This window comes from Phaethon lepturus, unplaced genomic scaffold (assembly GCF_000687285.1).
Source record: "Phaethon lepturus isolate BGI_N335 unplaced genomic scaffold, ASM68728v1 scaffold15838, whole genome shotgun sequence".
Taxonomy (NCBI): Eukaryota; Metazoa; Chordata; class Aves; order Phaethontiformes; family Phaethontidae; genus Phaethon; species Phaethon lepturus.
The window spans coordinates 15,489-29,964 of NW_010557054.1; the positions used below are offsets into that span (position 1 = coordinate 15,489).

Consider the following 14,476-nt stretch of genomic DNA (forward strand, 5'->3'; position numbering starts at 1 on the left):
GGGAAGCTGTGCCTCTGACAAAAGCATGATTTTTCTTCTGTGCAAGGAGCCTGCTCCTTGCTGAAGCACTGGCAGAGCTCTGAACCATATCCACCCCTCCCTTTTCTTTGAGTGTTATGTATGTAAAATACTGCTTCTCAGGCAGGTTTCAGAAACATTTTGAAGTCTTTTCTCCATTAAATGATCATGTACTTCTCCAATTAAAGTAAATGGCAAATTAAACCAGAATTAGTAAAATGCACAGGCTTTGCCAATCTATTTTATTTGTTTATATGGGCATATGTATTCATCCATAGCAATTTTTAATAACATAGATTTGAACTTTATAACTTTATGAATTTTAGGCTAATGTTCTGTGTCCTAAAAAAACAGAGCTCAAGGCTTTTTTTTCCCCCAAAATTAATAAAAAATTAAGATGTTTGATATTACAACTTCATTACATTGATAAATGTAGCAATTTACAATTGGCTACTGACATTTCACAGCCTTTTAAATTGGCATTACTTTTAATGTAAGTAAGACTCCCAGGTGCTACTTAATTTCGGATGTAGAGCCACGGGACAAACTTAAAGGACGTTACCCTTGAAAGGGTGAATCGTAGCGCTGCCAAAATACATCTGCAGTGCTGAAACTGGGCACCTGGTGGCAGTGTTGGCATTTGCACGCTACTGCGGCAGCTGCATTCAGGTGGTCTTTGGCCTCCGCGGGGAAGGGGGATGGGGAGAAGGAAAGAGAAGACCTGTTTAGACGAACACCTGTGCACGCCTTCCAAAAAGAACACCGCTGTTGATTTCTTCTCTGGTAATTAGTTTAAATTATGTGTTAACTTACTGTTATGTATTTCTTTTGGTTATGCCCTCCAGCCTATGGATCATGGCTCCAGTCGGATGTCTTTCTACGTTGAGGGAACAAATGACATGCCAAGCGTTTGTGCAAGCCCAAGATCATCCAATAAAAAAGTAGGCTACCACTAAGTGCTGAGGGTGCACATTAACAGAGCCTGGAGCCTCCTGAGGCAGTGCTGGGGGAGAGGGGAGAGAGATAACAAAATAACAACCATTTTTATTGAACAAGGATTATGTGATGGGATATTGAATCAGTGGGTAAATGTTACCCAAACTTTTCTGCTTCTGCTCCAGAGTCTTTAAGATTCTTTTTCCAGGACAGATTTAGACAAGTAAAAGCCTGCCTGGGTCCTCCCTTTGCTCTCTTTCTCAAGGTGCTAGGGCCTCTGTCTTTTTCCACTGCTGTTTACCCTTGGATACCTGCCTTTACATGTTACAGTAAACTGCATTCAAAAATGTTTGCCATCTCTTTCTTCCATAAAGAATGTTTTTCTTTTCCCCTTTTTGTAGCTTTTAGAACCAAGAAATTCCTTTCTATCTTGAGTATGTACTCACAAATAGCTTTTTAACAACATAGAAGATACCATATCACATAGATAATACTTCCAGACCTGTATCTTGTGTTTGGCTGTTTGGCATTGATCAGCAGCACTGGCTTTGGGTGAAGAAGCTGGGGAGAGACCCTGCAATGAGTAGTTCAGAATCTGAGTTACTGTTAAGAAAACTCTCCTTTCTTACTGCTGTTCATTGGTTTGATTTCTGCCAAAAAGCATAGAAGTTTATACCCAATCTGAATATTGGGTGGATTAATCTGTCCTATTCAATGTAAATATGCTTAGGAATCTCATTATCTTTATTGCTTGTGTCAGAAATAGAAAATGGGCCTTGCAATAAATTTTTAGTCCAGATTTGAGTTTCCTAAAAGTTTAATTCATTGGGATTGTGTCAGATCTCACTGCAAAGAATATTGTCTCCAACTACAAACCTCTGTACGAGCTCTGCTGTGGTTATTGCTGTGTACTCTCCCCCACCACAGAGACAATCTTATTTCTACCTTCTCTCAAAAAACATGGATGTGCTAAATGGAAATGCTGAGGCGGGAGTGGGGAATGACTGCTCCCTGTCATGCACACAGCCAATGGCCTGAGGATAGACCAAAGGCATTTCCCAGTTTAGTTTGCTGGAGTTCTGGATCCCCAGAAAAATGTGTCCTAAATTTCTGTTTGCCACCAACATTCCTTATATGTCATTTTGGCCAAATCTGCCTTCACATCCTACAGGGATGTCTACCCATCCCCATCCAGCTGCTGATTTTCCAGTATGGGGGAGTTTCCCACAGGGAAGAGGGGGAATATTGAAACTGGATGATGAGTTGATTGAAAAGCCATTTCCCAACACTCTGTGTTTATTATCTAGCATTTCCACGAGGAGCTGGCACTGCAGATGGTGGTCAGTACGGGTATGGTGAGAGAATCTGTCTTCAAGTATGCCTGGTTCTTCTTTGAGCTCCTGGTAAGATTTGACAGTGGTATTTTATAGTAAGTTAATGGAGAAAAGTAGCAGGTACTCCAGGCACAGATTTATTTGGGTGACGATCCCTTCAGTTATTCAACCACAGTGTGAAAAGGAGAGGTCCCAAATAATGGAAGTACAACTAAAGAATTCTCCATATTTTCCCCCATTCCACACTGACAGCCTCTGATGGCAAAGTCCTGCATGAACTACACGCGCCGTGGTCCACAACTTGCAGAAGGCTGAAAGACAGACATCAAATGAACCCTTCAGAGCTGGGGAGACTGGAGAGGGTGATTCTGATTTCAGGTGCTGGGAGCAGCCAACCGCGTAATTGTGGACAAGAATCAGTGCCTATCTGTGTTTGAGTCTTGGACTGTCTTTTGTCACTGCCATGTAGGATTTATCACAACAGCTCTGAGAAGATGAGAGTGATTACATTCAGGGAAGAACAAGTAGGGAATCTTATTCTCATGGTCTAACTTAAAGCAGTAGGTTTTACTGCCAGTTTGGGCATTTTTTTAAATATTTTTTTTTCTGCTTTGCAGATAAAGAGTATGGCTCAGTATGTTCACAACATAGAGAAGCAAGACAACCCACGAAGAAGCCGGTTCTCCGATCGCTTCAAAGACGATATTACCACTATAGTTAGTGTGGTTACTTCAGAGATTGCTGCACTATTAGTCAAACCACAGAAGGTAAATACATGAAATAAGCCCCATGGATCCTTGCTACTCACCCCGTGTTACACTGAGCTATATTTAATCCTGTTTCACCTTCAGCAGTATCACTAGAATCAGGCCGAAACTGAGGTGTTATTCTCAAATAGACCTTAAGCAAGAGTCATGGCTGTGCAAGGGGCAGCATTGTACTCCTCTGGCAAACTGTTTGTATTCATTCACCTCAGCTCCCCAGCCTGCTTCTCCGTGTGGCTGCAGGGTGCAGGGAGGGAATCCCCTTTCCCATCAACAGGAAAGGCTGGACACCCATTTTCAATGGCAGTGCTGCTTTATGCTAGGTTAGCCAGGGCATCAAACTGCAGCCCAGGCAGGTCATATTCCTTTTATCCCCCTTTCCTGTTACCCTCATTTCTACTGCATAGTGTTTTAGTCCACATTTGTCTTCTCTGACGAGAGTGGGCTATGCAATATTAAGGCAGTATGCCTCCTGAGGGTTGCAAAATCCAGCCTCTTTAAAGAGCCACTGGCCACATGAAAATTAAAGAAATAAGCCTTAAATCCCACAAAATTCTTTATCCTGATATATTTTAACAAGGTGCACTGATATAATGGATTATAAAGTTGAAAGGATCACAAAATGTAACTTATATTTTACCATTAATACATGTCAGCTTACATCACTGATGTCACTCTGCACTGACCAACAGACAAAGTTGAGGCCACAGTTAGGTGACTGTTGCTTGTTCATGCCCCAGAGCTACCAAATGCACTGTGCTAGCCCAGTAGTGTGCTCTGCCACAGGGCAGACCAGCCTGCCAGGTCACTTTTCAACCAGCTCAGTTTCCTAATCCACTTCTCCATGTGTGCCCAAATGTGCTGTTGAGGAGCAGAAATTGGGAAAGGGCCAAGACCAGACAACTGAGGGCAGAGAATGGCAGGAGTGATTGTCACTGTCTATCAAAAAGTTCTTCCTGAAGCTTTGCCCTTTGCTTGATCCTTTGGTGTGCTTTCATGGTAGCCACGTGCAGAGAAATTGTTTCCACAGAAATGTTTGTTTAAGGAATCAATGACTTTTTTTTTAAATACATTGTGTAATAAAATTTGTTACACTGAAAATGTTTTAACGGAACTGTAGGTTTTGCCAAGAGATTAGTATTTTATGGGTTCCTCATGACAAATACACAGATTTTTATGGGCTGTTAATTCAGTTCGGTTTTGATAGAGTCAGCGTATAGAACCTGATTATGTGTGAAAATGCCACTGCAGTGTTTGGAGAATTAGGGCCATTGGTCAGTTGTACAGAGCAGGAGTAGGTAACGTGTGTCTGATTTTTAAATCCAAGCAGTAATAATCTGTTTCAGCACATGGTTGAGCATGTCAGATTGCCCTGGGGTTCTACAGTGATATGTCTGGCATATATTAGCCTACCCAGTAAGGTAGTGGAAAACTAATTTTTTCTTCACAGTAGAAAAATATTTTGCTGTGTAAATTCCAGATGATAGGAAATATATGTGTATATTCCTGAACAGCAACAGAAGGGTTGAAAATGAAAAACTAAATCATAACCACCCTGAGGTGCTGCACACCTGTTCTCACTAGTCAGAGACAGGAGTAGGGGCAACGTTTTTCTCAGTCATCTCCTCTGTCAGTCTTGAGTGAACCTGCCTGAGGGTTCTGCACATTAAATGTGCGCAGATCCCTCAGGCACCTCCACAAATTCCGCTTGGTGAACTATATATTATTTAAATTGGTATGTTTGAATTAACTGTAGCCTTATTTTAGAGGGCACATGAAGTTCCTTGTGATTTTTACTTGGGGGCTACATATCTCTGGTAATCAGGCCAATTCTAAGCATGCAAGAACTTAGAAAAACACACAGATTTATCTTACCAGTATTTTTTTACTATCAGTTTTACACTTAAAGTTTCTAAACAAACTATAACATTCCATTCTAAACAAATTACTCCATCAGCAGAGCCAGTGCCGATTTTTATTAATATTTTAAAAATATATTTTATGTGTTAAGTACATAAACCAGCATTCTCTAATGTTAAATGCTCCATTAAAAAAACAGGCATATGCAGGATTGCAGCTCATAGAGAATTCAGAACAGATCTCAAATTCCATTTCATTGTTGTCAGCCCAAAGGTTTGCATACATGAACTTGTTCATTCATCCTGTGATATTCCTCTGTGAAAGCTACAACAGTTGAAATCATTTACACAAGTGATTCTGCATAATTTTAACAAGATCACGTAAACTGCAGAACTGAAGCAATCTTGTCCAGTATGTTCCATGGTGTCTCTGCAAGATTTTTAATGATTCTAAAAAGTCTTCCACCTTTACTAAATTTTATACATCATAACTGCAATTCTTTTTTTTTTCTTTTTTTTAAAGGAAAGCGAGCAAGCAGAAAAAATTAATATCAGCCTGGCGTTTTTCTTGTATGATCTTCTTTCTTTAATGGACCGAGGATTTGTGTTTAATCTCATCAAACATTACTGTAATCAGGTAGGCATCATGCATGACTGAGATTGTATTTGGCTTATGGCCAGTCCAGTGTTCTGTTCTGTTTGATTCATTTATCCATCAAGATCCTTTGAGTTGTGTTAAAGCCCCAGGTAAATTTCCTATTTTCTATTGCATATGCAGAGACTTTAAACCTCTTTTGATTTGTGGTCTGCAGAAAAAAATTGAGTGGAGGTTAAGACTCTTTAGAAATGTCATACCTTGCACTGCTGCAGAGCATCCATGGAGCCACTTTTCTTCCCTTATTTTTTTACACTCCTTAGCAGCAGGGTCTGCAGATCATACAGACCAGCTTTTGGTTTCTGACTCTTCCAGTGCACTGCTGTGATGGACAGTATTTAGATTTGGGGGGTTCAGCCAAAATGATGTCACTGTCCACTGATGTCATTGTTGATATGAAGGGAAATCACGAAACCACTGATGCTCTGTGTTGCCTAGCAGGTCTTTATATTAGTTTGCCACAGACTCAGCAGGGTTTTCCTTGGTTTTAATCTTCATGTTATGCAAAAGGAAAAAAATATTGTATGTTTTTCTTTTGGGAGGAAAAATAAACAATTGGTTGTCTCTTGGGAAGTTGGTAATTACGTTAGTTGGGGAGAGGGGAGAGAGACACTACCACTGCCAAACAAACAGCAACTAATGGATAGAAACTAATTAGGTACAGGGAACCAGTGAGCATTTTAATGCATTCTGGGCTATTTGTCTATTTCTGTTTCAGGAAGCAGGATATTTCACTGCATGGTAAATTAAATATTGCACACCCATCACATGACACTTTTTTGTGTTGTTTTTCTAGCTCTCAAACAAGCTGAATTCGCTCTCCACCCTAATTTCCATGAGACTGGAGTTCCTGAGAATTCTCTGCAGCCATGAGCATTACCTCAATCTGAACCTCTTCTTCATGACCTCCGCATCTGCCCCAGCATCCCCATCTCCGTCCTTATCGTCCCAGGTAGGCATCCATCAGATGATATTACATGAACGTCCCATGAAGCACACGTGTAGAGAAAAACTTATGTTGCTCTGTACTCAGATACTTAAGTTAGAATTAGCTACTGTTGGATCAGGGAGTACAACTTCCCACTTGAAAGAGAAGAGATAGAAGAATAACGACTAAGGGAGTACTACTGCAAAACTGCATCTACACAAGTTAGAACTTAACACAGGTATGTGCCCCTCTAGAAACATGCAAACAGAAAATGACTGTTAAGGTAGACATACAAGGTCTAAAAGGAGTATGACTCTGAAGGCTAATTTAGAAGCGCACCTATGTCCCATACATACACAACCGCAAGTATGTATTTCAATATTTGTTTTGGAGAATTATGGCATGCAGCTGTGTGTTGCCTTCTAGGTGAACTTCTTGTTCTCCAAGTGATTGTAGATATTACCACTATGTAAGTTAGTGACTAAAACACTGCAATTTTCAATATCCTGAAATCATGGATTTCTGTTGAGCCTTAGCGTTGTTTAGAGCAGGATTATCATGTCTTCCTTTTCAAATAGCATTTTTTGTTCTGGGTTCCTCCACACCCCAGTGGTACATATGATGTTATGGCTTTGCCAACGACTTCTTTGTGTTTTCTGGACAGTGTTTTCCCTTTTATTTGAACTTTATAATTTTTCAGTGTGGAAACACGCAGATATCCTGAGCAGACCTCTCTATACAATTTTTGTGAATGCCCCTCCTCATCACTTCTCATTTCTCCCACGATGTCATTCCCACTACATGCACATTTTTCCAGACTTGACCTGATACTGACACAGCTCTAGAATTCCTTAATGACAGGATCTCATCCATCATCCTGGGCATGAAATTCAATAAGGAAATTGTTGTCTTGGTATCTTGCTTTTACTATGGGACAGAGCCCCTAATAAAGGGTGCTAGCCTGCCTGTTTTCCACCTCAGTGGTCTTGCACAGCTCAGGACTGGGATGAAGCATTTCAGTGCAATGCCCTGTAATTGCCACAGACCTTGGATACAGGGGAATGGAACTGAAGCTAAGAATGGTGGAAGGTACAAAAACAGTCTGAGTAACAGAGTGGTTCAAATTCATGGTTTCTTTTTCAAGTGTCATTGCCAAAGAATTGGTTGGATGCTAAGATATGCAGCATCTCCTACCTTAATGGTTCTGACAGGTCGATAATAGTAAATAACATTTTCCTGAAGTTTTTCTTGGTCTTGAAAGGAAAGGAGGAAGGTCTTAGAGTCAGGGTTTCCCTATACTTTTGCTTAATGCTAATCCTGGATGCCCAAGAACTAGAAATGGGATTCTTCTGCTTATGCAGAAAAAAGAAGTCAGCATAGCTCTTGCAACTAGTTCTAGCAAGTCAGAGCTGGGCAGACAGGAGTTTAATCATTCTTTCCTTCAAGCAACATCATCAACTCTTTTTCTCCTTTAGGAGTAACATATGAAGTGCAACCTGTGCAAATCAATAAGTTTTTGTGGCCCTTGGATGATTTAATACAGTATCTGACCACCCTTGCAGTAATTTTGATCTGTCTGCAGGAGTGCTGCCCAGCTAGAGTTAGATTTTCAGTAAGAAATGTGGCCTTGTGAATAAATCTTTTGGAATTCTTGGAAAGAAGCCAAATTCACTTAACTGGGTGCTCTACAATTTAACATTATTCCACACAAACATAGTACAGCCAATACCTGTCTGTTTGAGGTTGAGGTGGGAATGGGCTTAAGTACGTGGATCCAAAATATGGGACTGCTCAGAGACATGAGTTTTGCTTGACCCAATACGCTGGAAGACAGCTGCCGCAGTGTGGTGTACTGCTACTTCATGTGTTTGTTTTCCCACCCTATTCCCAGGTAACTGACAGAAATATTGGGAGAGAATATTGAAGAATATAAATTAAAAGCAAAATTTGGACTCATAAACCCCAGTAGCTGCACTGGGGAGTAGAGTCCAAGACTTATGCTAACCGATCAGGGGATAAAAACATTCCAGGTGACCTTTAGCACAGACCTATGATTGGAGAAACTAAGAAGTTCACAACACATATATAGCAGCAACTTTCCATTCCTGGTCTGGCTGTATATCAGTCATAGCCATAAGTTAACAGCAGTTTGAAGACTGCTTTAAATTATGCCAGCTGCCAGCAAGCTCAACCAAGGATTTCCAGGGTGAAAGGAAACACTGTTTGCACGTCTTTCCTGACCCTACTTCCATGACAGACATCATGGATGCTGGAGAAGGCATAGAGCAGAGCTTCTGACACCAAGGTCCCTCTAAACGTAGGGGCAGCCTCTTGCTGAATGATGCCTGATGACTGCTCTGCAACAGTAAGAGCAATGTAAAGAGTTGTAAACATGGAGGAAATTCTGACTTCATGTCCTGTCCAAACTAATGAATACAAGGTAGGACAAAAAATGTCAAATTAGTTGCTTGCATGAAATGGAAAGGATGAGACTGTACCCTAGCAAGTACCTCATTTGAAACTAGATGCTTTTTATCTCACACTCAGATATTTTCCTCCAAAATGTCCAACCTTTCAAAGTCTGTGCATTTCCTCTGGTAGAGATTTTCCATTAGCTACATGGGCTGTGACTACAACCTCTTTAAGAAGTTTTGATTTCAATGATCATTCTTTAACACTTCTAATATACTTCTGCAGAACTCTAGCTCCGGCTCTAGTTTCCAGGACCAGAAAATCGCTGGTATGTTTGACCTCTCAGCTGAATACCGTCAGCAGCACTTTTTGACCGGCTTACTTTTCACTGAATTGGCAGCAGCGCTGGATGCAGACAGCGAGGGGTAGGTATCCCAGCTTGCAGATTTTAGAATGGGTTCGAGTCACACTATTACTCTTGCAAGGTCATAGTTTGATTCCAGGGCAGTCCTGTTTCCCTCACTCTTTTCAGTGAGTCACCCTGTAACATAGCAATAACCCAGTCATTGTTTTATCTGCAGTATGTTGGTCCCAGTGAATAAAAATATACTCTTTGTTGCAATAGTGTTGGCTAAATACACAAGTTGAGAACACAACTTAAAATTTCAGCTGCTCTTCTCTGTAATACACCTCTGCCTTTGTCTGAGCTTAAGACTTTAGCTAAATTTTGGCAAGAGTCTGATGCTTTTCTTTAAGCACCTCTCTTCACCATATTGAATTTTTATGGGAAGTTTGAAAGACTTAGGTGCTCTTTGATTGTGGTGAAGTGGCTTCGAGATGTAAGAGAGCTATGTTTTGCAGGGAACATGAGCTCAGAATGGAAGAGATTATTTAATGAATATAGGTGTCTTAATTTGTTTCTTTTACCTCCACTCTGTTTCTTAAATCTTTGATTTAGAAATAATTTGTGCACGACCCATTAATGGAGCTTATGGATGGTTCTTGTGTTAACAGGATTAGCAAGGTGCAAAAAAAAGCTGTCAGTGCTATCCTTAGCCTGCTGAGCTCCCATGACCTAGACCCACGTTGCTCAAAAAAAGAGGTGAAGATTAAAATTGCAGCTCTCTACCTCCCTTTGGTTGGTATCATTTTGGATTCACTGCCACAACTCCATGATTTTACAAGTAAGACCTTTTTCCCTTTGTATTTTTCAGCTTCTTAGAGTGACTTGTCTAAACAATCTATCAAACATAAAAGAGATAGTGTTAGGTGCAGAAATTCCCCACAGTCTAGTAAGGTTGACTATTCCTTTACTCAGCATTGAACTGGATTTTTAAAGACAGGAAAAACTTCAGTGTCCTCACTTCATGAGCAAATAATAGACCAGAGACGTATCTGAAAGTACTCCTGCCTATCTCGTAGTGTAAATAATATGATCTTGAAAATAAGGCCTGCAAAATCTGCAAGAAATATTGGGATATCAATAGGTTTAACAGACAGTAGGGAAGAAAACAAAAGTGATACTGACATCATGTTACATCACAATTAAAGAAATTGGATTGTATTCTTTCAATCTTTTTTTGTTCTCTTTAGTGAGTGCTATTAACATGATACCAAAATTAATCTCTGGCAAATGTAATCACCACACAGGAAATATATTTTTATCATTTGTTATAACTATAAATTTTGCTCTACATTATCAAGCCTTTTAAATAGTATCTAAGCTGTTTCCTTTCATTTTGCTACACGTGTGTTCATATCATACTGCTGAAAGTAGCTATTCCACATTTTTTTGTAAGATAGTAGATCTCTGCTACCTGGAAAACTACATTTCACTTCCATAAAGAAAATAGAGGCTATAAAGAAAAAAGGTATAATCTTTGAATAATATACTTTTGCTACTGGTTCTGAAAATATTTTGCATTTAGATGTCTGGACAAAAATTTAATACTATGAAAGTATTATGTAGCATTTTCAGTCTAATAGGATGAAAGCATTTATTGTACATTGGCTAATGAGATCTCACCCCATTCTTTTAACGTGTTATCCTCATACCACAGATAAAAAGGAGGTATTATGAGGAAGTCCAGGTGTACCAGTATGGCTAGATTTTAGAGTGTCTTTCTTTTTGAATATCTGTCACAAGAGGCTGTTGACCTCATTCTGAACACACTGGGACTGGCTCATCACTCAGCTTCTCTGAAAAACAGGACTTGCAAAACACAAAATGGACACTCAGAATCAGAGGAGATTTTTACAAAACTTAGGTATATATCATTTTATTTACTGAAAGTGATGTCAAGAACTAGCAGGGAACAGAAGCAGCTAGGTGACTGAAATTAGACTTGTTCTTTAGCCAGCAGGCAACACTGCCTTTGTCAGCTGTTTGCAGACTTACATACTTCGATGAATATCACCAAACCCATGTATGGCTTTTGCGTTGATCCTCTTGCCTGAAATGGACTGGAATTGGATGGTTCCAAGTCTTACGAAGTGCTGGCTTACCTTTGAACTTCAGAGACAAACCCATGTTTTCTACTGCCTCTACTTTTAATTTACCTTCTCTGAACACCTCGAGCTTATTGGATACATCTCCTTTCCCTGAGTTTATTTGAACAATTTGGCAGCCTCTGCACATGGCTGCGATCTGTCTTGCTAATGCTGCAACTCCTTCACTGCTTGCTACGTCAGCCAGACCAACAGTCTCAGGGATGGAGGCACCAATTGTTTTGTTAAGCTACAGCCCAATGGAAGACTGTGACATGTGGGTGGCAACAACTGGATTGCTCATGAAGTTCCAATGGGGTATTTCAAATCTAGTTTCAGATGCCCGCAGTGGAAAGGGACGCACAGGAAACCCAGAAGAAGAACAAGAGTCTGCAGGTGCAATCAGTCAAAACATGGCCCTTGCCATTGCAGGGAATCAGTTCAACCTCAGGAGCTCTGGAATATCTCTGGTGTCCCTGGTATGTACAGTGCTCTGCCAGTCTCCTTTCTTGTATCTGTTTTCCTCTTTTTTTGTTTTCTCCTTTTACGCTTTCTTGTGACTAATAACTACAGTCATGAGAAACTGCATTCTTGTTCATATGCCTCCTGTCGTCTCATCCTCTCCTCTTCTAGTCATTTAATTACTCCTTTATCATAAGTAGTTTCACTTTTTCTCCCACATGCCTATTTCCATTTCCACACCCAACCTAGACTCATTTCCAGATCAGCAAATGCCACTATGACTCCCACACTGCGTCCCAGTCTCACCTGAATGCATGGATCTAGCACTCAAGCTCCTTCTTTTTCTTTCTTTATCTCTTTCTTCATGGTTGCTTTTATCTTCTGTACAATTTGGCTGACACAATTGCATGGCAAGAGGCAACCAAATGGTTATAGAATCTTCTTCTACATTATTATAAGGAAGTTAAAATGCAAGCATCTAGCAAACAATGCTCTTGTTCTTTTTTCTGTCTTTCACATGCATACAGCTGGTCCTGTCACGAATCACACATACATACATTCCAAAAATACAGTCAGTATAACCTGGAAGAGGTTAAACTGGCTGAAGTCCAGTCCTGAGATTTGATTTAACTAAAATTTAAATAACATTACTTCACCTGATGATGTCCCTCTTCTTTTTCTTCTTTCAACTGACATTTATTTTATCTGCTTCTAGCCCTATAGACAGAGTGCCACTTTAGGTCCTGATACTACTCGCAACCTTTTGATCTGTTTCCTCTGGATCATGAAAAATGCTGATCAAAATCTAATACAGAAATGGATTGCAGACCTTCCATCCATGCAGCTGAACAGAATTTTAGACCTCCTCTTCATTTGTGTTTCTTGCTTTGAGTACAAAGTAAGTGAAACATGGCCTGATTTTGTTGTCCTGTTTTGGTTTAATTTTTTTTTCCTTATCTTCTGACTGTCCTGGGGAAATTTCTTATTGACAATTGTTAAATTAACTCTTACCTAATCTATGCTAGAAATGGGCAAATTATTTCAGATAAAATAACTGACACTAGCCTTCAAGCAAAATGCAGCCAAAACTTTTGAGGAAGTCCTATGAAGTTGGCTTAAATTGTTTTATTATTTTCCTTTTCCTGGGGATTTGAGGGCTATTTTTGGAGGGCAATATATTGACAGGTCATGTAAGTACTGGACAGGACACCAAGGATGACCCTTTAGTTAAGAACTGGGACAGGACATCAAGACTTTACTCTCTGACAGGGTCTGTCTGAAATGGATCAAATAACCTTCTCTCTGAACTTTAATTTCTCTCTTTGTAGCACTGCGCTACATATTTGTGTTTATTAGCAGTACATGCACTACCTCTTTCCTGATCTGCAACATTTAATTAGCCTTTATATAATAGACAATCATATTCATTGCCTTCTACCCCCTATACAGGTCTCTCCTTGTGTCTGATTCTGGAGATGTAATTTAGACTCATGTCCAAAGATGGAGGCATTGGTGTTGATTGCTTTGACTTTACTTTCAGGGCAAACAAAGCTCAGATAAAGTTAGCACCCAAGCACTCCAGAAGTCACGAGATGTTAAGGCCCGATTAGAAGAGGCTTTACTGAGAGGTGAAGGAGCCAGAGGAGAAATGATGAAGCGCTGCAGAATACCGGCTGGTACTTCATACCCCTCCCCACCATGTCTTTTGAGCGGATCTCAAGGGTTGTAGACATAAATGAGTTTTTGGGGGTTTATGCACACTCCCCATTTCCATCCTTACATTTTTCACCCACAGCCCTTTCCCTTGCAGACCTTTCTTGGTTTTGCTGTGGATAAAAATATTTTTTTTATTTATAGTTTTCAACTGTCCAAGGTGTAGCTAGGACTGAGCTCTTCTCAGGTGAAGAATATGAGGCCAACTAGGAGTTTTAAGACATTCTGAGAAATTGTGTCTAATCCAGAGCCAAGAAGTGGTGTTAAAACTATCAGTAAGAACAAATTGTTCATAGCAAAAAAGATTGTTTCATTTAATAAATGGAATAATTTGTGGTTTGGTCTTTGAAGACATTAAGCATGCTAATGTTCTAAAATTCCCAGATGAAAAAAATGATGGGGTCCTGTCCTTTTACTAGACCCCTGAGGCTGTAAAGTTGAATGGGTTTAGTTCTGACAGACTGCCACAGACATGTACCTCCTTCTTTCAGTGAGTTATCAGACTTCAGGTGTCCCTTTTTGCTTTAATCTCACTGATACATGTTGTACTTTTAGGGAATGACAGATCAGCAGGGCTGAATGAAAACCTACGCTGGAGAAAGGAGCAGACTCACTGGCGGCAGGCAAATGAGAGACAAGATAAGTAAGTCATTTAATAAATACATATTGCTTTTATTAGAACTAAGCTGTTTGGGGTTTTTATATTTTGTTCTTTCTCCTAGGATGTTTTATTGCAAAATCAGCAGTTTCAATCCTTTCCCTCTTGTGTCAAAGAGAAAAAAACAAGTGTTTATGTAGCAGAAGTATCCAACTGTTGCTATGTCACAACAAAGAGATCACAAATACTGAATGAGGAGTTTAAATAGTTATAGACACATTTTTTCCTTCTTATTAGCAGTGGGGTGAGC

The 14,476-nt window shown here is 39.9% G+C and overlaps 1 protein-coding gene across 1 annotated transcript in view; it reads left to right on the forward strand.

The window, feature by feature from the left end:
• DOCK8 (dedicator of cytokinesis 8) overlaps positions 1–14,476 on the forward strand; it is a gene marked incomplete at its 5' end in the record, with an annotated part of 47,511 nt that overhangs the window by 10,287 nt on the left and 22,748 nt on the right. The window contains 11 exons of the mRNA XM_010292669.1: positions 864–959; positions 2,262–2,357; positions 2,906–3,055; positions 5,435–5,548; positions 6,363–6,518; positions 9,192–9,331; positions 9,921–10,090; positions 11,727–11,872; positions 12,571–12,753; positions 13,396–13,531; positions 14,124–14,211. Of these exons, the coding sequence (XP_010290971.1) occupies positions 864–959; positions 2,262–2,357; positions 2,906–3,055; positions 5,435–5,548; positions 6,363–6,518; positions 9,192–9,331; positions 9,921–10,090; positions 11,727–11,872; positions 12,571–12,753; positions 13,396–13,531; positions 14,124–14,211 (1,475 nt within the window). The remainder of the gene's footprint in view (positions 1–863; positions 960–2,261; positions 2,358–2,905; positions 3,056–5,434; positions 5,549–6,362; positions 6,519–9,191; positions 9,332–9,920; positions 10,091–11,726; positions 11,873–12,570; positions 12,754–13,395; positions 13,532–14,123; positions 14,212–14,476) is intronic.